Source organism: Cynocephalus volans, chromosome 12 (genome assembly GCF_027409185.1).
Source record: "Cynocephalus volans isolate mCynVol1 chromosome 12, mCynVol1.pri, whole genome shotgun sequence".
NCBI lineage: Eukaryota > Metazoa > Chordata > Mammalia > Dermoptera > Cynocephalidae > Cynocephalus > Cynocephalus volans.
In genome coordinates, this window is record NC_084471.1 from 78,143,728 (window position 1) to 78,170,217 (window position 26,490).

General features: G+C 34.5%; 1 protein-coding gene across 1 annotated transcript in view; it reads right to left on the reverse strand.

Moving 5' to 3' along the window:
• The window catches only part of MUC19 (mucin 19, oligomeric), a 149,568-nt gene that overhangs the window by 92,068 nt on the left and 31,010 nt on the right, over positions 1–26,490 (reverse strand). The window contains 12 exon segments of the mRNA XM_063115697.1: positions 7,354–7,419; positions 7,801–7,932; positions 8,185–8,259; positions 9,037–9,129; positions 9,352–9,432; positions 10,052–10,117; positions 14,890–14,988; positions 15,731–15,769; positions 24,198–24,242; positions 24,630–24,662; positions 25,194–25,235; positions 26,247–26,276. Of these exon segments, the coding sequence (XP_062971767.1) occupies positions 7,354–7,419; positions 7,801–7,932; positions 8,185–8,259; positions 9,037–9,129; positions 9,352–9,432; positions 10,052–10,117; positions 14,890–14,988; positions 15,731–15,769; positions 24,198–24,242; positions 24,630–24,662; positions 25,194–25,235; positions 26,247–26,276 (801 nt within the window).

Consider the following 26,490-nt stretch of genomic DNA (forward strand, 5'->3'; position numbering starts at 1 on the left):
CTATATGCTGTCTACAAGAGACCCACCTCACCCATAAAGATTCACACAGACTAAGAGTGAAAGGATGGAAAAAGATTTACCATGCAAACAGAAAAGAAAAACGAGCTGGAGTAGCTATTCTTACATCGAACAAAATAGACTTTAAACTAAAAACCATAAAAAGAGACAATGAGGGACACTATTTAATGATAAAAGGACTGATCCATCAAGAAGACATAACAATCATAAATATGTATGCACCCAATGTTGGAGCAGCCAGATTTATAAAACAAACTCTATTAGACCTAAAGAAGGAAATAGACACTAATACCATAATAGCAGGGGACCTGAACACCCCACTGTCAATATTAGACAGATCATCTAGGCAAAGAATCAGTAGAGAAACACAAGATCAAAACAAGACTCTAGACCAATTGGAATTGGCAGATATCTACAGAACATTCCACCCAACAACCTCAGAATATTCATTCTTCTCAGCAGCACATGGATCATTCTCCAGGATAGATCACATATTAGGTCACAAATCAAGTCTCAATAAATTCAAAAAAATTGGAATTATCCCATGTATCTTCTCAGACCACAATGGATTAAAACTAGAAATTAATAACAAACAAACCTCTGGAAACTATACAAACACATGGAAATTAAACAGCATTCTACTTAATGACATATGGGTCCAAGAAGAAATCAAGCAGGAAATCAAAAAATTTATTGAAACTAATGAAAACAATGATACATCATACCAAAACCTGTGGGATACTGCAAAAGCAGTATTGAGGGGAAAATTTATTGCATTAAATGCTCACTTCAGAAGAATAGAAAGATGGCAAGTGAACAACCTAACACTTCACCTTAAAGAACTAGAAAAACAAGAACAATCCAAACCTAAAGTTAGCAGACGGAAAGAAATCATTAAGATCAGAGCAGAACTGAATGAAATTGAAAACCAAAAAACAATTCAAAAGATCAACGAATCAAAAAGTTGGTTTTTTGAAAAGATAAATAAAATTGACAAACCATTAGCATGGCTAACAAAAAAAAGAAGAGAGAAGACTCAAATAACAAAATTAGAAATGAAAAAGGCGATATTACAACTGATTCATCTGAAATACAAGGAATCATTCGAGACTACTACAAACAACTATACGCCAACAAATTTGAAAATCTGGAGGAAATGGATAAATTTCTGGACACACACAAGCTCCCAAAACTGAACCGTGAAGACGTAGAAAATTTGAACAGACCAATAACAATAAAGGAGATTGAAGCTGTTATCAGAAGGCTCCCAACAAAGAAAAGCCCAGGACCAGATGGATTCACAGCAGAATTTTACCAAACATTCAAAGAGGAATTGACACCGATTCTTTACAAACTATTCCAAAAGATTGAAACGGATGCAAATCTCCCAAACTCATTCTATGAAGCAAACATCATCCTGATACCAAAACCAGGTAAAGATATAACCAAAAAAGAAAACTACAGGCCAATATCCCTGATGAATATAGATGCAAAAATCCTCACTAAATTACTAGCAAACAGAATACAGCAACACATACGAAAAATTATTCATCACGATCAAGTGGGATTCATCCCAGGGATGCAAGGTTGGTTCAACATACGCAAATCAATAAATGTGATACACCATATTAATAAACTCAAACACAAGGTCCATATGATCATCTCTATAGATGCTGAAAAAGCATTTGATAAAGTTCAGCACTCATTCATGACAAAGACCCTCTATAAGTTAGGTATAGAGGGAAAGTATCTCAACATAATTAAAGCCATATATGACAAACCCACAGCCAATATCATCCTGAATGGGGAAAAGCTGAAAGCTTTTCCTTTAAGAACAGGAACTAGACAAGGATGCCCACTCTCACCACTCCTATTCAACATAGTGTTGGAAGTACTAGCCAGAGCAATCAGAGAAGAGAAGGAAATAAAGGGCATCCAGATTGGAAAAGATGAAGTCAAACTGTCCCTGTTTGCAGATGACATGATCCTATATATCGAACAGCCTAAAACCTCTACAAAAAAACTGCTAGAATTGATAAATGATTTCAGCACAGTAGCAGGATACAAAATCAACACTCAAAAATCAGTAGCATTTCTTTTCTCCAATAGTGAACATGCAGAAAGAGAAATCAAGAAAGCCTGCCCATTTACAATAGCCACCAAAAAAATAAAATACTTAGGAATTGAGTTAACCAAGGAGGTGAAAAATCTCTATAATGAGAACTACAAAACACTGCTGAGAGAAATTAGAGAGGATACAAGAAGATGGAAAGATATCCCATGCTCTTGGATTGGAAGAATCAACATAGTGAAAATGTCCATACTACCCAAAGTGATATACAAATTCAATGCAATCCCCATCAAAATTCCAAAGACATTTTTCTCAGAAATGGAAAAAACTATCCAGACATTTATATGGAACAATAAAAGACCACGCATAGCCAAAGCAATGCTGAGCAAAAAAAATAAAGCTGGAGGCATAACACTACCTGACTTTAAGCTATACTACAAAGCTATAATAACCAAAACAGTATGGTACTGGCATAAAAACAGACACACTGACCAATGGAATAGAATAGAGAATCCAGAAATCAACCCACACACCTACTGTCAGCTGATCTTTGACAAAGGCATCAAGCCTATTCAGTGGCGAAGGGACTGCCTCTTCAGCAAATGGTGCTGGGACAACTGGATATCCATATGCAGGAGAATGAAACTTGATCCATACCTCTCGCCGTATACTAAAATCAACTCAAAATGGATTAAGGATTTAAATATACACCCTGAAACAATAAAACTTCTTAAAGAAAACATAGGAGAAACACTTCAGGAAATAGGACTGGGCACAGACTTCATGAATACGACCCCAAAAGCACGGGCAACCAAAGGAAAAATAAACAAATGGGATTATATCAAACTAAAAAGCTTCTGCACAGCAAAAGAAACAATTAAAAGAGTTAAAAGACAACCAACAGAGTGGGAGAAAATATTTGCAAAATATACATCTGACAAAGGATTAATATCCAGAATATATAAGGAACTCAAACAACTGTACAAGAAGAAAACAAGCAACCCAATTAAAAAATGGGCAAAAGAGCTAAGTAGGCATTTCTCTAAGGAAGATATACAAATGGCCAACAGACATATGAAAAAATGCTCAACATCACTCAGCATTCGGGAAATGCAAATCAAAACCACATTGAGATACCATCTAACCCCAGTTAGGATGGCTAAAATCCAAAAGACTATGAACGATAAATGCTGGCGAGGCTGCGGAGAAAAAGGAACTCTCATACATTGTTGGTGGGACTGCAAAATGGTGCAGCCTCTATGGAAAATGGTATGGAGGTTCCTCAAACAATTGCAGATAGATCTACCATACGACCCAGCTATTCCACTGTTGGGAATATACCCAGAAGAATGGAAATCATCAAGTCGAAGGTATACCTGTTTCCCAATGTTCATCGCAGCCCTCTTTACAATAGCCAAGAGTTGGAACCAGCCCAAATGCCCATCATCGGATGAGTGGATACGGAAAATGTGGTACATCTACACAATGGAATACTACTCAGCTATAAAAACGAATGAAATACTGCCATTTGCAACAACATGGATGGACCTTGAGAGAATTATATTAAGTGAAACAAGTCAGGCACAGAAAGAGAAATACCACATGTTCTCACTTATTGGTGGGAGCTAAAAATTAATATATAAATTCACACACACACACACACACACACACACACACACAGACACACACACACACACACACGCACACAAACCGGGGGGGGGGGAGAAGATATAACAACCACAATTATTTGAAGTTGATATGACAAGCAAACAGAAAGGACATTGTTGGGGGGAGGGGGGGAGGGAGAAGGGAGGGAGGTTTTGGTGATGGGGAGCAATAATCAGCCACAATGTATATCGACAAAATAAAATTTAAAAATAAATAAATAAATAAATAAATAAATAAATAAATAAATAAATAAAAATTAAAAAAAATAAAATAAAATAAAATGCAGTGAAAAGACAAAAAAAAAAAAAAAAAAAAAAAAAACTGAAACCAGGGATAAGTATGGACTACTGTACTTCTAAAGGAAGACATTGAAAGATTAATGTCAAAATTTTAATCTTTGTGAAAAGTTCCATCATTTATCCAACAGCCTACATGTTTTGATATTTTTTAGTCATTTCACAGGTGCTAGCGCACATGTCCTGACTTGCCTGATTTTCCTGGGCTGGTAGCTCCAGTGCTTGGTTCCCTGGTCGTGCTGTCTTCCTCACCTCTAGTTAGTAGCACAGTGGTGGCTTCTGTTCCTCCTGTTTAGAAAATTAAGTTTAAAAAAAGTCCTAGACATAAATCAACTCACTTAAACTTAACACAATCCTCTGACGCGTAATCCCATTCATCCCATGGGGTTAAGTGACTTGCTCCCTGTCACTCAATTGATCAACAGCAGATCCATGAGCTAAATTTGACTAGTCCAGCCCCACAGTTTATACTCTAACCAGGGCTTCTCAACACGTCTGTGACCAAAGACCAATTTTGTAAAATTTCCAATCTGTCCTAGATTCATGCTTTAAAAATGCCAAAACAGTAAAGAGAATTGAAAATGTAGAACCTAAAACCACGCAACATACAACCCTTTTTTCAACAGACATAAGATCATTGTGTCAAGTAGCTATGTTTCTAAATGCGATTCTCTGTTTCAGTTTTTTATCTCATCACCGATCAGTAACAAACAGTTCTGGTTGGCACCCAACCAGAACTCAACTTTGAGTAGCCCTGATCAAACCACTGTATGTTCTGTCTGATAAAAAAAAAAAAAAGAGAGAGAGAGAGAGAGCTGATTGACTTGTCATTATTACCCAAGCAATTCTGGTTCAGATTGTAGGAAATATAAACTAAATTGACATCACCCTGAAATTACAATCAGTTTAGTGATGTACCTGGAATTAACCAGTTTCTTAATTTGCGCTGCTGTATGGAGACTATATTCTTCAAACCCTTTTTTATGTTACTTATATCTTATTTTAGAAGTATTTTGTAATAAATTTTAAACTTCAGAAATGCTAAGGAAAAATTAATCAAGCCATGGACTAGTTAACAAATGGGTAAAACGAAGTCTCATGCACACACACCCCAAAATGTCTTTTAAAGATATGAAAAGGAATTTTGATTTATCTTGAATGCAATCAGTACAATCAAAGGATTTTGAGTAGTGAAGTGACATGATGATAGCTGAATTATTGCCAAGTTCATTTTGGTGAATTATTGACTAGAGTGGAAATTGGGAGGGAATTGGGAAGAGTGAAAGTGTCAGAGCAGTGGTCCTCAACTTCCATAAGCATCAGTTGCACAAAGGACTTAATACACTGCTTAATGGCTCCACGCCAGCAGCTCGTGATTCTAGACAAGCAGACCCAGAAATCTACATAATTTATTAGCAAGTTCCCAGGAGATACTGATGCTGCTGGATCAAGAACCACACGCTGAGCACTAATGTGTTAGAGGAAGGTGAGCTAGGTAGATGACTGCAGAGATTAGATGGAAAATGTTTACACCTGAACAAAAGCAGAGGCAAATGTGATGCAGAGGAGAAGAAACTGAAGAGGTTCTTAAAATTGTTAACTGCATGAGGGGCAGGGGTGAACTCAGGCTTGCTATCTATGCTCAAATTTGTGTTTTTTGATGTCTTTTTTTGCATCTGTACATGTTTCTTTAGTTCTGTTAAATTCATGTTCATATTATCTTTTAGTATTCCTTGGCTCCATGACAGGATTTTTAGAATTCACTTACTATTGCTGAAAATTTTTTGAACATTTATACAAAGACATAGCTTGAAAGGAACAGCTGTGCAGAGATACTGAAATTTTTTTTCATGTTTTTGTTTGTTTGTCTTTGTTGGTTTTTGAATTAGGTTTTGCTTGACCAGCAAGAGCAGAGGACCCAGGGGGGGCAGAGGGTCTTTTGTGTGGCTGTCCAGGTCTCAGATCCCAGGCTCCCTCTTATGTTCTTGCAGTGAAGGGGAGCTTTTTTTATAAGTGGCACCTTTTCTTTGTCTGTGTTTTGATTTTCACTTATTACTCTTTTTTATTGATACCCTTGTTTTTACATCCTCCTTTTTTTTTTTTTCTTTCTTGTTTTACTGGAGCATAGCTGATTGTACATATCTGTGGGTTACAGCATTGAATATCACTACCTGTGTGCAATATGTGATGTTTGAATCAGGATAATTAGTGTATTCAACATTATACAATGTAACTGATTTTCATGGCCCTTTACCAATTCCCCTTTCCCTCCTCCCCCTCCCCGTTTCTCACCTCTGGTAACCTCATTTCTGTTATTTTATTTTGAAAGTTCAATGTATTATTGTGATTGTTGTATCTTATTTTTTTTTTCCTATTTTCTTAGCTACCATGTATAAGTGAGGACATGCGGTGTTTCTGTGTCTGGGTTATTTTACTTAACATAGTTTTCTCTAAGTTCATTCATGCTGCTGCAAGTAGCAGTATTTCATTCTTTTTTATGGCAGAGTAGTATTCCATTGTGTAAATATACCAGTCATCCAGTGATGGACATTTAGGTTGGTTCCTGCTCTTGGCTATTGTAAATAGAGCTGAAATAAACATGGGAGTGCAGGTATTCCTTCAACATGATGATTTCCATTTCTTTGGGTGTATACCCAGCAGTGGGATTGCTGGATCGTATGGAAGTTCTATCTGTAATTGTTTGAAGAACCTCCATACCACTTTCCTTAATAGTTGCACCAATTTACAGTCCCACCAACAGTGTAGGAAGGTTCCCCTTTCCCTGCATCCTCATCAGCATTTGTTATTCTCTGGTTTTTTTGATAATAGCCTGTCTAACTGGAGTGAGATGCTATCTCAACACGGTTTTGATTTGCATTTCCCTGATGCTGAGTGTCTACTCAAAACATATCAAAGATTCAAATATACGTCCTGAAACTACAAAACTTCTAGTATTGCTTGCCTCTCGAGTTCCTACTTCTACACTTGTCACTGAACAATTTCTCAACTTTGATTATCTTCTGCCTTGCGTGGTTTTTGCCTTTGCATGTATTATAAATATTAATTTCTCCTGCTCAAAAATAAACTTCCATGAGAATATATCTTATTTTATTTCTCTCCTGTGGTATCTATAGCACCCAATATGGTGTTATACACACAAATATTTCTTGATATATTTCTGACCTTCTACAGTTTCAGCACTACAAAAATAATAATAAACTCCCTAGCAAACCTTGTCTCTTAAGTAAAGAAATCACATTTCTACCATCTGAGTTTATTCTGATAATTCTCTTTCCATACCTGATGCTCCGGAAGTGTTTTCAACAAGAGTTCCAGTGGTGGCTGCATTTTCTTCCCCAGTTGTTCCTGATTGAAAAGAACAGTGGTGCTCGGTTTCCATTAAAGTTTCCAGAATTAGTAAATAAAAGTATTGAAAGCAGAGTTAAATTTCAATCCCAGATAAACAGTAACCATGTTCCCATTATTGCACAGTACATACTTATATTAAAAAAAATTCTTATTTACGCAAAATTCATCACATAAAAAATGGCATCCTGTATTTTTTCTATCAACCCTAGTCTACATAGATGGTTACAATAATATTGCTATTTGAAGACATTTTAAGGTTTTTAGGGGGCGGGGGTTATTAGGACTTAAACTACCCATGATCATTTGTCTTAAAATTGGGTAGGGTAAATTCACTTATACTTAAAAGAACTTGGGGTCCCAGCTAACCTCATGATGCACCACCACTAAAGTGTCCAGCTGAGTCTGGACCTGGCCTCCTGAGTTCCAGGTGGGCTAGAACACTGGAAGACATTCTGGCTTGGACTCCACCACCAGTTACAGGGGTGGTTCCAACAGACTCTCTGGTTGCACCTGATACACACAGCGTTGAATGCGCATACACATTATTGTGACAACCCAGTACTGTAGAACTTCTGAATGGCAGATTTGGAGAAACCAGAAAACTTTAAATCTTCTTGAAAATGTGTGTCACTTATGTACCATTCTACATCTTTTGTTGGATGACATTTGATTAAATAATACCAAGTAAAATCAGCAGAGCTCTCATGAAAGATTGTCCCTTAGGACAAAAGCCACGGCCTCTAAATGACATGCTCTGCTCACCTGACTTACCTTCAGATGGTGTCACTTTCCTGCTTAGGGCTCCAATTGTTACACTCACTGATGGTCCAGGTGTCCCTTTCAAAATAAATAATAAATATGTATCAAGATCTTTGATCAAGCAGAACAGATCAGGCTGTTCTTTGCTTTCAAAGCATTTCTTGTATATTTATTTATACTTTTCTCTTCTCTTCAGTATCGACTTTATGTTTCAGAATACCAAACACTCACTGCAGATTTAGTTCAAAAAACAACAGAGCTTCCACATTTCTCATTCACTCTTTCCAAACCTTTACATAAGAATCTTGGACAATTGGTAGAATCCTGAGTGTGCTTATTTACTTCTTGATTGTAAATAACCTTGTCCATTATTTACTTGGTTAATGTTCATATTTTTTAACTTAATGGTCCTCAGCCCAGGCACCACATTGAAACAAACTGTGAGGCTTTCATAAATACTTATGCCTGAGCTCTTCTTCCAGCAGTCGAGATTAAATTAGTCTATGAAGGATTCTTCAGTAGGTATTTTTGAAAATTTCCCTAGTTTATTCTCATTTGTAGCCTGGATGGCAAACCCGGACCCTAGCTCACTCTGGACACACAGCCTGTGAAGTTCCAGACAGGAGTCTTGGAATCTATATGGCTGATAAGCACACTGAGAGATTCTAACCATTGAACAAAATTTAAAAACTATGATCTGATCCAAACCTCTGAGAGCTAACTGCAATACTGTTGGTCAGTAATTGGGCTCTCTAACTCTAACCTCTTGCAATTGCAGCCAGTTAAAGGGAATGGAGACAGACCCCCATATTCCATTTTTCCTCTTCACATTCACTGATTTCTCCTTTTACTTACCTGATTTGCTGCTCTCCAAGGTTGTGACTGGTACAGCTGAGGATCCAGGGCTGGCAGTGGTGGAGCCTGCATAAACCCCTGTGGTCTCTGAAACTAAGAACAGGTGTGTGTCGGGAGCAGGGTGTGATGTATGTTATTACCCATATTACAATGAGTACTTGGGAGTTTTCAGAAAAAGCAAGTCAAGACACCATCTCTCCACCTTTTCTAAGCCCTCATTCTAATACTAGTTACAGCCTGATTTTAGAGCCCATCCCCTGCTGTTGGCTGGGAGTTGCTGAGGCATCATGTCCAGCTTAGTGATCTTACCAGAACCTGTGGCTTCGTTGCCTGCTTCTTCAGGTGTACTGCCACCTCCAGCTCCAGGGGTTGCTCCAGATGATACCCCAGATGTGCCTGATTTTTTATCATGAAAAAAAGTCAGCTTAAGAAAACACTACATTTGGATTCTCTTATGAAAGTGACCTGAAATTTGCTTGCTTTTTTTCTTTAAAAAGATGAATGTGTCAATCCCACAAATTTCATTGGATTAAGTTCTTGTTGAAGGTAACTCAGATAAAACAGATAACCTTGATAATGTATTGATTACATTAAGAAAATTTTTCCTAATAAAATATACAATCATGCAGATAATTCATTTTGCAACATGGAATTATCTTGTCTCCTCTTGCTAGAAATGCCTTATGCTCCAGCATATACTTTTTTCCCACTTAACTCCATCTTCTTATTTTTTGTCTCATATATTCATATAAATATTAATTCTTCCCTATCCAAAATGAAGTAGATTGAGAACAGGAATATTGCCCTATTATTTTTCTGTATTCCACAAGGCATCTAACACAATGTTAGAAACACAAAAAATATCCATTGGTATATTTCTGATCTTCTAGACATCTGGCATTATGTAAACAATAATGTTTGAAATCCTCAGGGAACCTTGTCTCTGATTAATTTTGGAGCAAAAAGTTCACATGTCTACTAACTGGATTTCATGCTGATTATGCTGCTTCAGTACCTGTTCTTCCAGAGGTGTCTTCACCAGCAGCTCCAGTGCTGGCTCCACTTGCTCCTCCAGTGGTTCCTAATTGGAAGAATAATGGTGCTTAATGTCTATGGATAGTTATGAAGAAGACATTCTTTCAGGATGTTTCTTGCTTTCAGTCATGTCATTAGTTCCTAAAATGTTGTCCTTGGTTACATTTACTTAATCTTTTTATATTACTATGAGGTCTTGGCAAAGCTTGTGTTGGACCCCACCACAGCCCACAAAGGAGCCTTGGTCTTGCCTGCTGGGTTTCCAGCACTGGTGGCCCCAGTGCCTGACACTCCAGTTGTGCTGCCCTTGCCTGGTCCTGTGGTAGCTCCCACAGACTCTCCTGTTGTACCTGAAAACACAGTAGCAGTGATTTCAACATGTAGTACTGTAGTTCTCCTTATCTGCAGGAGAAATGTTCTGGACCTCCATTGATGACTGAAACCACAGATAGTACCAAAGACTATATATACTATGTTTTTTCCTGTTAAATAAAAATTATAGAAGGCTGTTGTTTTGGACTAAGCTTGTGCACTGGAATCCAACAGACCAGATTTAAAATCAACATGGAGTCACTCCTGCTAAAGTTCCTTGTCACCAAACCCTAACTAAGTTGTTGTCTGACCTTTGGAGAAATCAGGTGAGAGATAACATCCAATTTTCCAAATTGGCCGGTTTAAATCATCTATAGCTATGGTAATGAAGTTCCCTCTGCTTTAATTCTTACACTAAAGAACTAACCTCAAGTAACCCGATATTAAACAGTTATTTTTCAATTGTTCTGCCTCCCCATCCACACCTTACAAGACAAGTAACTTTGAAATGACCAATCCACTTTTTATTCTTCGTTTCTGCTTTCTTCAGTTATTTTTCTGCCTGTAAAATCAATCTCTTTGGCTCAGCTCATTGGAACACTCATTCTATTTTATGCAATGAAGCATTGATCATTTCCAGAATCACAAATAAAGCCAACTGAGATCTTTAAACTAGATTTGTTGTAATTGTGTCCTATGACATTTCTATACAATCACATTTTATAGGGTGTTAGCATATACAGTGTGGTTATAACGAACTAAGGAATGATTCACATCTCGGTGGGGCGGGAATGGGATTTCACCACCCTGCTCAGAATGGTGCACAATTTAAAGCTTATAGATTGTTTATTTCTGGAATTTTCCATTTAATATTTTCAGAACGTGGTTGCCCATGGGTAACTGAAATCACAGAAAGCGAAACTGCAAAGAAGGGTGGACTGCTGTACTACTCAAGAGAGAGACTGGGAAATTCAAGCCAAAATTTCAATCTTGACCATTTCCATCATTTATCCAACAAGTTTTGATATTTGTGCCTGTTTCACAGGTACTAGTCCTGACTTGCCTGATTTTCCTGGGCTTATAGCTCTAGTGCTCGGTTCCCTGGTCATGCTACCTTTCTCACCACTTGTTAGTGATGCAGTAGGGGCATTTGCTCCTGCTGAGAAAAAATAACATTTTGAAAAAATCCCCTAGACATAAATGAACTCATTGAAGCTTTTGAAAATCCTCTGATGGGCCGAGCCCGTGGCGCACTTGGTAGAGTGCTGCGCTGGGAACGTGGCGACGCTCCCGCCGCGGGTTCGGATCCTATATAGGACTGACCGGTGCACTCACTGGCTGAGTGCCGGTCACGAAAAAAACGACAAAAAAAAAAAAAAAAAAATCCTCTGAGGCAGGTAATATTATTAGTCTCATTCTTCAGATGTGGTTAAGTGACTTGCTCCAGGTTTGGTAAAGAGCAGATCCAGGAGCCAAACTCCAGCAATCTCACCCCAGAGTTTGTACTCTAACCAGTGTTTCTGAAACAATCTGTGGCCAAAGACCAATTTGGAAACATTTCCAATCTGTCCTATACCAGTGGTTTGGAAAAGTGCCACAAAAGTAAAGAGAAATGTAATTTTACAATGTAAAAATCATACAAAACACAGGTCTTCATTGAACAGACATAAAATCATTGTGTCAGATTGTCATGTTTCTAAATGATTGTCCTCTTATTTAATTATTTTATCACATTAGAGACCAGTAAGAAACACTTCTGGATGGCACCCATCTGTGGACCAAACTGTGAAGAGCCCTGCTCAAACCACTGCATATACAGCCGGGTGACAAGAAGAGATAGCTGATTGATTTGTCATTATTACCCAAGTACTTCTGATTCACATTTTAGGAAATACAAACTAACTGGTCATCACCCTGAAATTTTAATCAGTTTACTGCTCTAATTGGAATTAACCAGTTTCTTAGTTTGTGATACTGTATGCAGATTATATGTTTCAACCCATTAATTATGTAAACTATGTCTCATTCCAAAAAGTATTTAAGTCATTTAAAATTTACTTAAATTTTAAATCAGTCATGAAAAAAAGAATAAAATTCTGTCATTCACAGCAACATGGATACACTTGGTGGAAATTATGTCAAGTGAAATAAGGCAGGCAAGAAAGAGAAATACTGTACGTTCTCAATCATATGTGAGAACACACAGTTCCCTTACTAGATTGCCCTCAAGTTCTTACTCCAACACTTGTCATTAAATTTCTCAACTTGATCTCCACTTTGCATGTTTTTTGCCTTTATGAGTATTATAAAGATGAATTTCTCCTGCTCAGAAATGAAGTTCAACCTTACTCTACGTTCTAAGTTCTACCTTACTCTACCCCTCTCTGCACACTCCATTTCTCCCTGCACAACCATTGATTTCTCCCTCTAAGTACCTGATCTGCTGCTTTCCAAGGTTGTGACTGGTACAGCTGAGGATCCAGGGCTGGTCATGGTGGGGCCTGCAGAAACCCCTGTTGTCCCTGAGAAAAGAAGAACAGGTAAGGGAAGGAGACGTGAATGTTATTCCTGTCAGTCAGTGAGTAATTGGGAGTAACCTGGGCTTCTCAAACCATCTGTAGCAAAAGACCAATTTTGCAAAATTTTCAATCTGACCAAGATTCATGTTTTGAAAAATGCCGTAATGGTAAACAGAATTGAAATTTTAAAATGTAAAAACCATACAAAACACAAGCCTTTATTCAACAGATATAAGATCATTGTGTCCAGTTACAATGCTTCTAAATGCTTGTTCTGTTTCAATCCTTATCGCATCAAAGACCAGAAGCAAACAGTTCTGGAACACTCCCATCTGTGGACCAAACTATGAGTATCCCTGCTCAAACTACTGTACATTCTGCCTGATAAAAAGAGATAGCTGATTGACTTGTCATTATTACCCAAGCACTCTGGCTCAGATATTAGGAAATATATCACCCTAAAATTTCTATCAGTTTACTACTCTAATTGGAATAAATTGGTTTCTTAGTTTGTGCTGCTGTATGTAAATTATACCTTACAACCCATTTTTTATGTAGATATCTTATTCCAAAAAATATTTGTCATAAATTTAAAATCAAGAAAATTGCTAAGGGAAAATTTATATAGGAAATATTAAATAAGGCCATGGATTGGTTAATAAGTGGATACAGAGAAGTCCCATGCATACCCGAAAGAAGTGGCTTTTAATGATATATGAGAGCTGGTTTGTCTTAGCCATCAGTACAACTGAAGAATTTTAAGTAGCAGAGTGACGTGATGATAGCTGAGGTTTTAGAAGTACATTCTGGCACTGTATTGGGTAGGATGCAAATTGGGAGGAAAGTAGGAAAAATTGTAACTGTCAGAGCAGTGGTTGTCAACCTTGATGAGCAACACTGGAGTAAGGGCTTGTTAATACACTGCTCGCTGGCTCCACTTCAACAGCTCCTGATTCTAGGCAGGTGGACCCAGAAATTTACATGGTTTACTAAGACCTTCCCAGGAGATACTAAGGCTGCTGGGACAGGAACACCACACTGAGAAGCATTGTGTGAGAGGAAGGTGAGCTAGGTAGACAAGAAAACGTTTACACCTGAACAAAAGCAGAGGCAAATGTGATGCAGACGAGAAGAAAGTGAACAGGTTCTTAAAATTAACCGATCGCATGAGGGGCGGGGTGAACTCAGGCTTGTTATTTATGCTTAAAGAATGTCAGCCATATTTTATCATGAACCAACCATAGCTGAATTTAGTTGGTGATGCACAAGGATAAGATGGATGCTTTTCCCCACAGATCACAGACCTACAGAGCTACCGCCCATGAGGCTTGGGACTGTGTTTTCTAATCCTGCCTTTGCCAGCTTGGAGACCTTCCCATTATTTTCTTACCTCATGGGAATAATGACAGGTAACTACCATGGAAAAATGAAATTGAAAGATAAAAACTTTTCCATAAACTGCTTGAGGACCCCTCATAAATATTAGTCATTGAAACTTTTCCCGAAGTCACCCAGGTGATTTAGATCGCTCTAACACTTGGCCCCTGTTACCTAAGGATGTATTCAGGGCAGGGCTGTTGCTGAGCTGAATCAGAGGACTACCTGTGGAAACTAGCTACTGTAGAGAGAGCAGTTACTCATTTCTTTGTCTTACCCGCTGTGAAACCTGCATCATTTGAAGTTACATTGTTAGCTCCTATGGTTCCACTTGGTGAGACTCCAGTTGTCCCTGATGAAGGTAAAGAAACAAACACCTGGCTAATAAAAGTGGTTGGGCACTACCGACTGTCAAGGTAATGGGCGTTTGTAAAATGATATACTATAAGAAAGCAACTTTTGAAAAGACTGAAGATATTACATTTCAATTACATATTAGGAGTATAACCTAAGTCTGATTTTTTATATTGAAAAATATTGTCCTGAGTAGCATTGCCCGAAACCAGCTGCTTAGCTGATGCTGTTTTACTTTGCTCTCAAATTAATATACCTGATATGTCCCCGGGACTGGTGAAGGTGGGGTTCACCACTCCAGCAGTGCTTGCACTTCCAGCTGTGGAGGTGATGGAAACTACACTTTTGGTAATGCCTGAGAAAAACAAAAAATGAACACTTTATCTAAAGACTAATTGATGTTTATTATCAATGGATGATTTAACTGCCTGATCGATTCCTCCTAAAGATAATAGTGTAAACGAATCCATTGACTTCTGCCAAAAATTAGCTCAGATTTTGATCTAATATTTTCTTGAAGGTTTTGGTTAAGTTTTTTTTTAGGGGGGGCGGGGTTGTCTTGTTTTACAAAGACATCTTTCTGTGTCTTGAATTGGGTCTGACTAGGTCTTGATACATTTGTTGCAATAACTTTGCTTTAGAATAAGCAGAACCTTATGCCCTAATCACTGTTGTTTAGGTCTGATGATAAATAATGAAACGCTATTGCGAAATAGCTAATTCCTACTTTTACACTTAAAACACCTAAAAGACTAAAATATTTCATTAAATATGCACGTTTTCTCTTAACCCATCTTTTAAAAAATTTTTGAGCTATTTAGTACTGCTGTAAACACTACGCTAATAGTCAATGATAAGGAAGAAAATAAAACTGGAAACCATATTATAGCCAGTCAATACAAACTGATAAAAACAAATTAAATTCAGTTTTTACAAAACTTTAAAAACCAGCAGTGCAAGCCTAGTAAACTATTTATTTGAAATATTTTTTCAAAAGCCAGATTCATGTAAATTCTTCCTGAAAAACAGAGTTACTGATAATTTATCATGTTAAATATTTTCATTTCACAGTTGAAACCAGGAATTAAAATACCGACCTGTAGCAAAAGATTCAGTGAGAGGACTTAGAGTTGTTCCTAAGAAGAAAAACAGAAATACGTGAATTTTCCTGGCCTCAAGGGAAAAATACTATAAAGATTGTTCACCTGTTGAAAAGTTTACAATATAGAGTAATTTGTAATATACTAGTGTTTAAAGTTAATAATAAAATTTTATTTCATTTTTAAAATAGTGACATTATGATATACTTCCCAATGTGTTTGTGTGCACACGTGTGTATACAGTCATCTCTCAGCATTTATGGAGGGTTGCTTGCAGCACTTCTCCCCATACCGAAATTCACCGATGTTCGAGTCTGTTATGTAAGATGGTGTAGCATGTACACACAAACACACACATGCACATATGCTGAATTCTAAATACAGAGTAAGTGGAATAAATGGATATCAACAATGATAAAACCCATTCTCTCCTCAGCAAGCAGAGGCTAATTTTACAGTTTATGTTTACTTCGACTTCCACTACCACTGGTCTGCAGCTTGAATATTTTTCTAAGAAGAATTTAGTCTATAAGGATTTGGGTGGGAAAGGAGAAATTTTTTAAGATTTGTTTTTATGATTGGATATAGCAGGTTTGTGGAATAATTTGCAGTTACCAGTAAACAACTTTGGATTACCAGGGAACTCCTCAAGGAAGAGGCTATGTTTTATCTTTGTACTCCCAATGCCTGCCCATTGTCGGGAATGTGCAGGAGTTCGTGAAGTATTTGTTGAGGGGGTCTGTGCACTTAAAAATAAGTCTTTATTAATTTCTTGGTTTCATAAAAAATGAAGAGTCAGGTGTTTTCTCTACTTCAGTATTAATGTCCATTGAAAATCCCTGGAAATCTATTGCTCACTTTATGTAATAATGTCACTTCACCATTTTATAGTGTTTTGTACTTTAGAAAAAGAAAAAGAAACTTCTCACACGATCTCTCTATTTGATCCTCACTCCTCTTCCAGTCACGCTGGCCTTCCTTCAATCTTTCATTCCTACTGTTTGCAGTTCCCTGTACCTAGAACACAGATCCTTTCCCTCTTGTCCTAGTCAAACTTTCATTGGTCAGTTTTCAACTGCTCATCTTTTCTTCAGTTTTTCCTGATCTCCCTGACTTGATCAGATCCCCTCTCCCTTTTCTCATGCCCCATTTTAAGCACTTCCTCATTCTTGTCATTGATGCAAATTCCACTTGTTTTTGTAATTACTTGATTGATATTCATCTTCCTGACTAGACTGTAGGCTCCATGAAGGCAGACACCATGTCTATCTTAACTCATAAAATATCTCCAGTGCCTAGCACATAATAGGTGCTTGATAAATATTTGTCCACTGAATGAATTAATGAAGAAATGAATGAGTGGGGTCAAAATATTACATCCATTTTGCATATAAATAATTGGACCCAGGAAAGATAAGTGATATGCTCAAGATCACTGCTGGTCAGTGACAAAGGAGGGACTCAAATCTAAGTCACCCAGTACCTAGGACTGTGACCCATCTGCTTTTTATGTCATTCTGCCTTTATGTATAATATATCATCTCCTGTAGTTTTTAAGTTTTTTTGATTACCTATTTACTATATTAATGGAAATATCTAGAAATTGTAGAATATAGTGTCATATAAATAATAAAATATCTTGTCTCCCCTGATTACTTTAAAAATTTGATTTATAAATATGTTAAGTAGTTTGAGAGAAACTTTATGTGAGAGCTCTCAAAATCATTGTCAAGGTTTAGTTGAGAAGAATTCTCAGAATCCGTATCAAGCAGACTCCATCAACAGACCAATTCAGATCTTGATATCTCTTCTCACTAATGAAGACAATAATTAAATATTTGAATTAGAAAATCTTGCTGATCTGGATGCAAGGTAGCATAGAAAGACTTTTCTGCTGGGTACCATAGAGACTATTAATATTATAATGATATAGCAGGATGGACCCTGATATTCAAAAGATTTTGGTGCAGATTCTATTTCCAGTATTGATTTAACCTTTAAGAGAGTCCAATGATCCCAATTTGAGCACTTTCAAAATGACCACAATTACATTTAATTAAAAGCAGCATTATCACATGGAGTAAAATGAAATCTCCACAATTTCCACATTTGAATATGCTCTCATCAACATGGATTTAAGGAGAACACACAGTAGTGCACTGATCACAAATTTTTTTTCTTTTTTCCCCCAGCAGGTTAGCTTTCATTTTGTCCTCATGATAAAAGACCATAGATTTTGTGTAGTACATTGCTGTCACATTTTGCCATAGCTGTCATTTAACAGTTGTTTCCTTAATTTGTGTTTGCAAATATTTTTTATTATATGCATTAGAGAACATTCTTATGTTCTCTTTCTTTGTAATGGATGTGGCTAATATGACAACATGCTTCAAAGTGGATCTCAAAGACCCATCTTTGATCGGGGTCATAAGAATTATCTAAACTAGTCACAGATTGGAGTGAATACCCGTTAGGCTACTATGATACAGCTCCCTTTTCCCACGAATGAGCTTCAGAAGATTTAAGTCTTAAATTGTTGATACAGCAATAAAAGTAGGAATAAGCCTCTACTAACAGGAATATAAGAGAATCCACTTTTCTTCATGGTTTAGTTACCAAAATTGATAGATAAAGCATTACCATTCTCATTACTTTTGACGTCCATAACCACTACAAATTCAACTATTTTTTCTACTACTTGCAAATGAACATACATGCACTTGATATTGCCAATTTTTGTGTATCTTCTTTGTTGCCAAGACGCAAATGGTAATAAAAAGAGCTGCCTTTATCAAACTACTGATAGCTCTGCACACTCTAAGGTAGTAGGATACTCGACCCTAAAAGTTTTCCAAAGTGACTCGGTCCATTTATTTTTATCTCATTATAAACTTAATAAATAAAATAAAATCTTGCAATTAACTCTCTAGCTGTCACTAAGTTTTTTGATTACTTCTAAGCATCATTTTAGTGTTTATAAGGAACAAATTATTTTGCCATTTTCTTCAATGGAGTCCATTTTACTTAAAATAAATGTCTGGAAGGTAAGTTTAAGAAGTATCTATAACACTACCCCTTGCAAACAACAAACTCATTACTGCAAAACTAATAGCTTTTGCAATACATTGTATTTCTGAAAACAATCCAAAAATCTATAAAATTGACTTTAATTCAGGAAGCAGCATGTTTCCGATTAATCAATGAAAAAATACTAAACTTCTCTACTGGAATCTAAATTCATTTGCCTAATGAATTATTCTTATTTATTTATTTTTTGGTGGCTGGCTGGTGCGGGGAATAATGAATTATTCTTTATAAAACTGTCACTAATAATAAAGTTGACTTTACCGAGTACTTAATGTGTATTATACTGGGCTACACTGTCACATCTACTCCTTTCTCAAATTCTGTAACATAGATATTATTTTTCCCACTTAACGGATGAGAAAACTTATGCTCAGTATGTATGAGGGGATTAAATTAGTGTCATACACTTAGTAAGTAGAGAAAAAGGAATTCAAATTATTCTTTTTTTTTTTTCTTGGTAGCTGGCTGCAAATTATTTTTCTGATTCTACATCCCACTACACTCAGTTGCTTGATGCAATTATGTTCTTTCTATGATTGATGCTACTTGAGAATAAACACATTATACAAACAACACATATATAACCTATTGTCATAACATTATGAGATTTAAAATTTTTTGAGAAAACAAAAAACGCATTTAACATATTATTATGTAACAGAAACCCACTTTTTAATTATATGAATCAGTATCCCATGTATTCAAAGAGGTTTTTTTTTTAGTCTTAATAGTAATTTACCAAACAAATCAAAAATTTTAACAGAAGTCCCAATCAAAATAGAAACTTGCAATTATATGTTGCTACTTCAATAACTAATTTAAATTAAATTAAACCTTATTTTCTTTTTTAAACATCAAAACACAGAGGCATTAGGACTGAAATCTAGAAAAACAGTCCTGGATTTTAATTCTCTCTCTGCCACTAGTTAGCAAGTAACTTTGGACACATAACTTAACCTCTTTTTGCTTTCATTTACTTTGTAAATAGGGGGAAATACGGCACCATATTCATAGGGTTTTCTGTACCAAATAAGATAATATATGTCAAATACTGAGAACAGTTCTCAGTAAATATTAGCTCTGTGTCAAGATCAATCAATCTATAAAGGAAAACGTCCGTAACAGTATAATTTTTCTTCTAAAAATAACACACTTATTAGAATGGTTGGTTAGTCATCTCTCAGGGTATTTTAGTCCTTTGAAAGCACTTATTATAGAGAAAAGAAAATAGATACATAAAGCATGGAAAAAATAAGCTTCGCAGATTGCTTCCTTCGTACTTTAAAGTTTTCTGTAATGTTTTTCTAAATTCATCAAAAGCACATTTTACTTCTATGCTATTCATCTCCACAAAAAGTTTAACATATGTGCAACAATGAAATCATACAACTTATATACAAGGTTACTGTTTCATCCACTATTTAATCAAAAATACTTCATTTAAGGAACAAGTTAGTGGCAAAAAAAATTGATCCCCTGCCCAGATTCTTTTGAAAATAAATCTTACCTTTGTGTTCGAGTCACAGATTACCATAATACATTGATTTATTTTCAGACAAAGCATAAAATAGAAGTGAAAAAGATTTGACTAAATTGATTTACCTCACTAATCATATTAGATCAGTACAAAAGTGCTAATATATTATCAAAAATGAAATTACATTTAGAACACTGGGACTGTTAACCAAAATTTCTGGGTGAAACCAGTTCTTATGTTTAAGAAACAAATCCTTCCATCTATTATAGACAGCTTATGGAGAAGCAATACGTATTCAAAATGAGGTGTCTTCTTAGCTATATTATGTATGAAAATATGAATCTTTCACTTTTCAATCTCTGTATAAATATTTTAGGTGATGCATACTTTATTTAGAAAAAAACCAAAAAACTGCTAGAGATGACTAAACTCTTATTTTAAAATTTAAAAAATGGAATCCATTTTTCTTATCACTGGTCAAGTAAGGCTTACCACTTAAAAACAGAAATCATTATATAGTTATGGATTTATCCCAGTTTGTCAAATGCTGTTCAACTTTTAAACCATTGATGTCAGTAAAAGAAACAGGATATGATTCTCAAGCCTACAGTCTGTTCCTGCACAAAAGGCAATTCCTGCACAAAAGATCTTTATTTATTTTAAAAAGTATTCTAAAAGCAAACACTTTAAACTGGTTTATTTTCATTTTGGCATAATGCTTATTGAGTGAATTGAGAAAAAAAAAAAGTTTAAAAGTATGTTGGTGTGCCTTAAAAAGAAATGTTTTATTTTTACATGGAAAATGAAAAATAATAGAACAGTAGACTTGGCTATTTTGTTTGTTTGTTTTTCTTTTAGAGCTTCAAAATAAAACTATCAGTAAACACACATTTAGCACCTTCTCAGATTCTACCATCCCCATCTTATATGGATTATTATGATTCAGAAGTAAATTGACATATTGTCTTTTATGGTTGTTGAAACTCAGAAATGTCACATTTTATTCTGAGTATTTTGTACTCAGCCCAAGAGCACAAGCTGAAGTAGACAATTTATGATTATCCAGTTAACTGAATCAAGAAAGATGACCAACTGGTTTGATCCAAACCTCAAGACACAAATTTCAGGGGGAACTAAGTTAGTTATTATTTGAATAATTTCTAAATTCTCTCTTATTGAGTATAATATGGGCACAGATTCAGAAAAGAAGATGTTGGATAGTGAATGAGAAACTAAGAATTAAACCAAGCCTTACTACTAATAATTATTTTAAAATTGAAATTTAATAAATAACCAAAATTTTGTATGCCTCGGTTTTATCTGGGAAATAGGTTCTTATGAATTTATGCCAGCAACAAGATAAGCAACATCTACATTATTAATAAATCCTGCAAGGTATTATTTATTTGATCATATGGTGATCAATGTCTTCTGTACATTGAAATTATTTAACTGAATTTATTTAAAACACACAATTTGTGGCACAATTGGACAATTTTAACATAAAATAAACGTTTTTATTTTACTTTTTTCTACTGATTTGAGAATAATGTTGACTATATTTTCTGGCATTCATAAATAACAAAGTAAAGAAAAACAACCCTAATTTCTGTATGTATCATGCCAAAAAACTTTTCCTTCCAATCCTTATAACCCTGAAAAAACTATGTAAGCTCTTTGAATGTGCCCATCTATAAGATGATGAGGGGAGATGAGTTGTCGAGAATAATAGTACTTAATCAGAGGATTATTGAGTTTTAATGAGATATTGAATAAAAAATAATATAATGGCTACAATGTATTAAATCTTCAGTAAAAGTTATTATTAACTATATATTTCAGCATAGTCCCAACATGGCATTTAGTAAATTATTAATATTATACTTATAGAGCATAAAGTATCTACTGGCATATCAGTGAAATTAAATAAACCATTAGGATTCAGTAAAACAAAGAATTAAAAAGTTATAAATAATACCTAATAAATTTAAGGGAAAAATCACCTAGGTAAGCTTTCTTATAATTCAACTCTGTATTAGATTTATAATTTTTTAAATGCTATCATGGAAATGATTGATAAGATTGTTATAGTATTTTATAGTTAATGAAACATTTTACGTCTAAAACTTTACAAAAGCTCACAAAAACCCTGTTAGGTAATCTACACGTGACCTTCTGTTTTATATGAGAAGTTTGCTTGCTACAATATGAAGTATTGACAAAATAAAATTGAATGTTATGTTCAAAACTGAATGCTTGAAAAAAGTCAATAAAAGGCAATATATGTATAAACTGGAAAAATTAAACCAGTTTTCCTAGTTCTGGGTGCTTATTGCGATATAGGATGCAGATACCATCATCTTATTGAAAAAATACATAAAATATTTATCCAATTGCTTATGACTCATGTGTATCTATGGAATTCATCAAATCAACAGTCAAGGAAAATTGTATTTCTTTAAACAGTCACAAGATTCAAAAGTTTTAATAGCTCAATGAATAATTTTAATTAAAGGAGAACTATATAACTGAATTAAATTAATCGTCTTAGAAACAGAACCAGGCTGAGAATTAGGAATTCAGATCATTGCTTGTGGCTTAGGTAATATGTACCTGGAAAATTGTTCTGTAGTGTATATGACAAATTCAGAAGAGCTATTGGGATGAAATTGTTACTGGCCGTGGGAATTGAATTTCAAGTATAGAAAGGACAGAAACATTTCTGAAATGTGTCGGTCTTTCTAAGACTTACATTAAAGGGCCAGTAGTGCTTGATGTTGCTAATGATATCCAAAATAAGAGAAAATTTGATAGAAAGTAAACATATTGTTTTGGACGTTTTTAATAATATTGCACACTATGATGGCTGATACTTTAAGATATATATATTTGCCTTTTGAATATAAAACTGTATTACTTAATAAACAAATTACATAATACTAAAAGGATGCAATGTTTAAAATTAGTCATAACTATATATTATGATATTAATTTATAATCCAAAAATAGTCTTGGTTTTACACTCCATATTTGTATTCTACAGAAGGAAGATTAGCTCCAATGAATGAAATATATGAGCTGTAGGATTTATCAGTAAAATTAATATCTAACCCGTAGTCTAAACTTCACCAGAAATTCTGTGCCAAAATATAAACCATGAGTTATAAATTTTCAACAGGAAAAAAAATGTCACCCATTCGTTCTACAAATATTTTTTAAATGCTAACTACTAAAGAGCTTGATACTACGTGCAATTGGGAATACAAGGATGGTAAACCACAATCTGTGACTTCAAAGATCTTATTCATTTAAGACTAGAGAAATTGATAAATAAAAGAGAAAGAGAAATAATGCTAAGTTGGAAAACAAAAGAAAAAGGTCCTAAGTATAGGAAAGTGGGTATGTTCTAAATAGTGGAGATTTGGGAGAATGAAGTATATCAATGATTTTCTCAAACATATAAACTCTAAGAAGAAATGACGTATATTATGAATGTAAATCTTCAATCAAGCAAAATTGGTAACATTTTTATTATAAAATTAATTAGTTTAATAAAAGAAGGTGGCTATATCATAAACAAAAGTAGGATGTGGAGTCACAGTGCTAAATTTTGATTAGGCATTTTTTTCAAGTTCTTTTTTTTTTTCCATATTTTCATTTACATTAAAGACACGGAAGCCTACTCAATGAATTTTAAAGTTTACGCAGAAAGACAGAATAGCAAGCTAAAGTAGCAAAACTGGATGGTCAGAGGCAAAATTTAGACTTTAGTATTTCAAAAGTATAATCAAACTGATATTGATTCTAATATGTAAGTTGTTCCAATTTTGTATCTGAAAAAAAATGTTCATATACGTAAAAAATTTCAGTTGTCATTTATAGATTTTCTGATTTACCTACCTATTGTTTCACTGCTTGATGTTGTAATCCCTGGAATAGATGTTCCTGAATTTGAGAAAACAATGAGGAAAAAGTAAGTTTTGTGTAGTGGGTAATTTATGCTTTCAAGAACATCTATGGTCACATATAAAATAAATCAACTTGAAATTAATATTTCAGAGAAATTTGATCACATAGGTGAATAAATGCCAAAATGTGAATTTTTAAGTTTTAAAATTTACAGATCACAAGTAAAAGGTCAAAAAACTTAACACTGTATAATTTTTTCCCAAAAGCTTCCTCTAAAACATTCAAAAAAAAAAAAAAAAAAAAAAGCTCTGTCTACTTTCTTTTAAAATATGTCATTGCTAAGGCATAATACTACAGAAGGAAGTTTTGGGTGCTTTTAAAAATCCCCTGTTAATTAAGTTGTGTTTGGAGGTTACGGCTTACCTGTGTTTGAGCTACTGGTAACCAGTGTAATTGCTACACAAAGGAGACAAATATTTGGAAATGTATGTTAACACGGTATTAAAAAGCAAGGTTAAAAGGAATTTACTTAGACATGTTTAGAGATCTCCAGAATGTAAATAAATGATTAAATGTAAAAGTTAATTTATTAGATGATCACACATTTCAATACAATTTTGTATGCTGCTGGCCTCTGCATTAATTACAGACCATCCAAATAAAGTTACAATTTCTTGGTGTCAGCAAAAGAGAAAGTGTAAATTATTCTCATAGAAGTTAACTTAAAAATTTCTGGCATAGCCACTTTCTCCAAATCAGTAGAATGCATAATGTCCTTTTTAGTACAGAAAACCTCTGAATAGGGAAGATGTTCTTCACTAATATTACAATTGAATGTAGATGCTGCTACATGGCAGGGGCATTTAGAAAATAAATAAATGGAGAATGAAAAATTTGAAAAAAGGGCCAAAATGCCTGAATTGCAAATTCACTTTGCTGTTAATTAGAAGCTAAAAAATTAACAAGCTTTTTTTTAAACTTATTTACCTGCTGTGGTGCTTAATATGGAGGTAGCTGTTGTAGTGGAAACTGTTTAGGGAAGACAACATTTTCGAAAATAGATTACTTGAACAATTTTTGCTGAGAAATTTATTTCAACAAACCAGTTGCCATAAACTAAAATTAAAATTTCTGAAATTGTGTGCAGAGGTTAAGTGACATAATTTTTTATTTAAATCAATACAAATAACACTATATAATTATATTATGTTCACCATAAAGAGCTAATTATTTCCTGTTATTACATTTAACCAAAATTTCATAGGAACTGTTTAAGGTCTATTTATGAGCCAAGAAATATGGTTCAGAACCCTGACGTGATAACTTAGCTTTAAGTAAGTGACCAAAAATAAGTAAAATTTAAATAACATTTTACAGAAGGTCACATAAGTTTAAATATATCATCAAAACCTAAGGGAGTTTGAAATCTCTTAACTGATGCCACCTCCAAATATCAATGAACAGAAAATAAAATCCCTCCTTAAATTACAAAAGGTGGAAATATGTAAGTTTACTACAACTGTTAAGTATACTTACACTGCCAGTAACATAAATGTCCCCAAACTGAAGTTAAACTACATTTTACTCAGCACTCTCTTGAATAAGCATAAATGAAACGCCCTGTAGCTTAATGAAAGCATGAATTTTAAAAAGGGAATTAACTTTTTATTTCCATGTTTTCAAATCATCCCTCACTGTGATCATGGTTTTTAAATACTTACTTCACAAGAGACCACATTTACTTCTATTTCATCCACTTATTCAACTATTATCTAAAAATATTAAGCTTTGAATGATAACATTTAATTAGTAAGCATTGAAAACCTGTTGTATGTTCTAATCATATTCCTAACTTAATTCACAGAAATATAATGAGATGACATTTTTTCATATTTTCTAGTAACTGTTAATTTTAGTTTAAAAAATTTATATCACAGATTTACTAGCACATATTTTACTGGCATAGATTAATGTGAAACTAGAAAGGATTACCATACAAAGTAACCAGAAATACTTATTTAAAATATATAATGATTTTACCTATAAATGTTTCATTTGTAGGTGCAATTTCTGAAATTAAAAAAAATACTGTTATTGACAAGAATTGAAAAATATCGAAAAAAATTCTACATCTCAAGTATTCTTTAAGTCATCTATCTTTTTAATTTTACTTCTTGTAATTCCTAATCCAAAAAGAAGTAGATCAGGTATCCTTTTTATTGAGATTTTTAAGACGTGTGTTGCTCATAAGCAATTCTAATTTATTTAATTCTTTCTATATTGA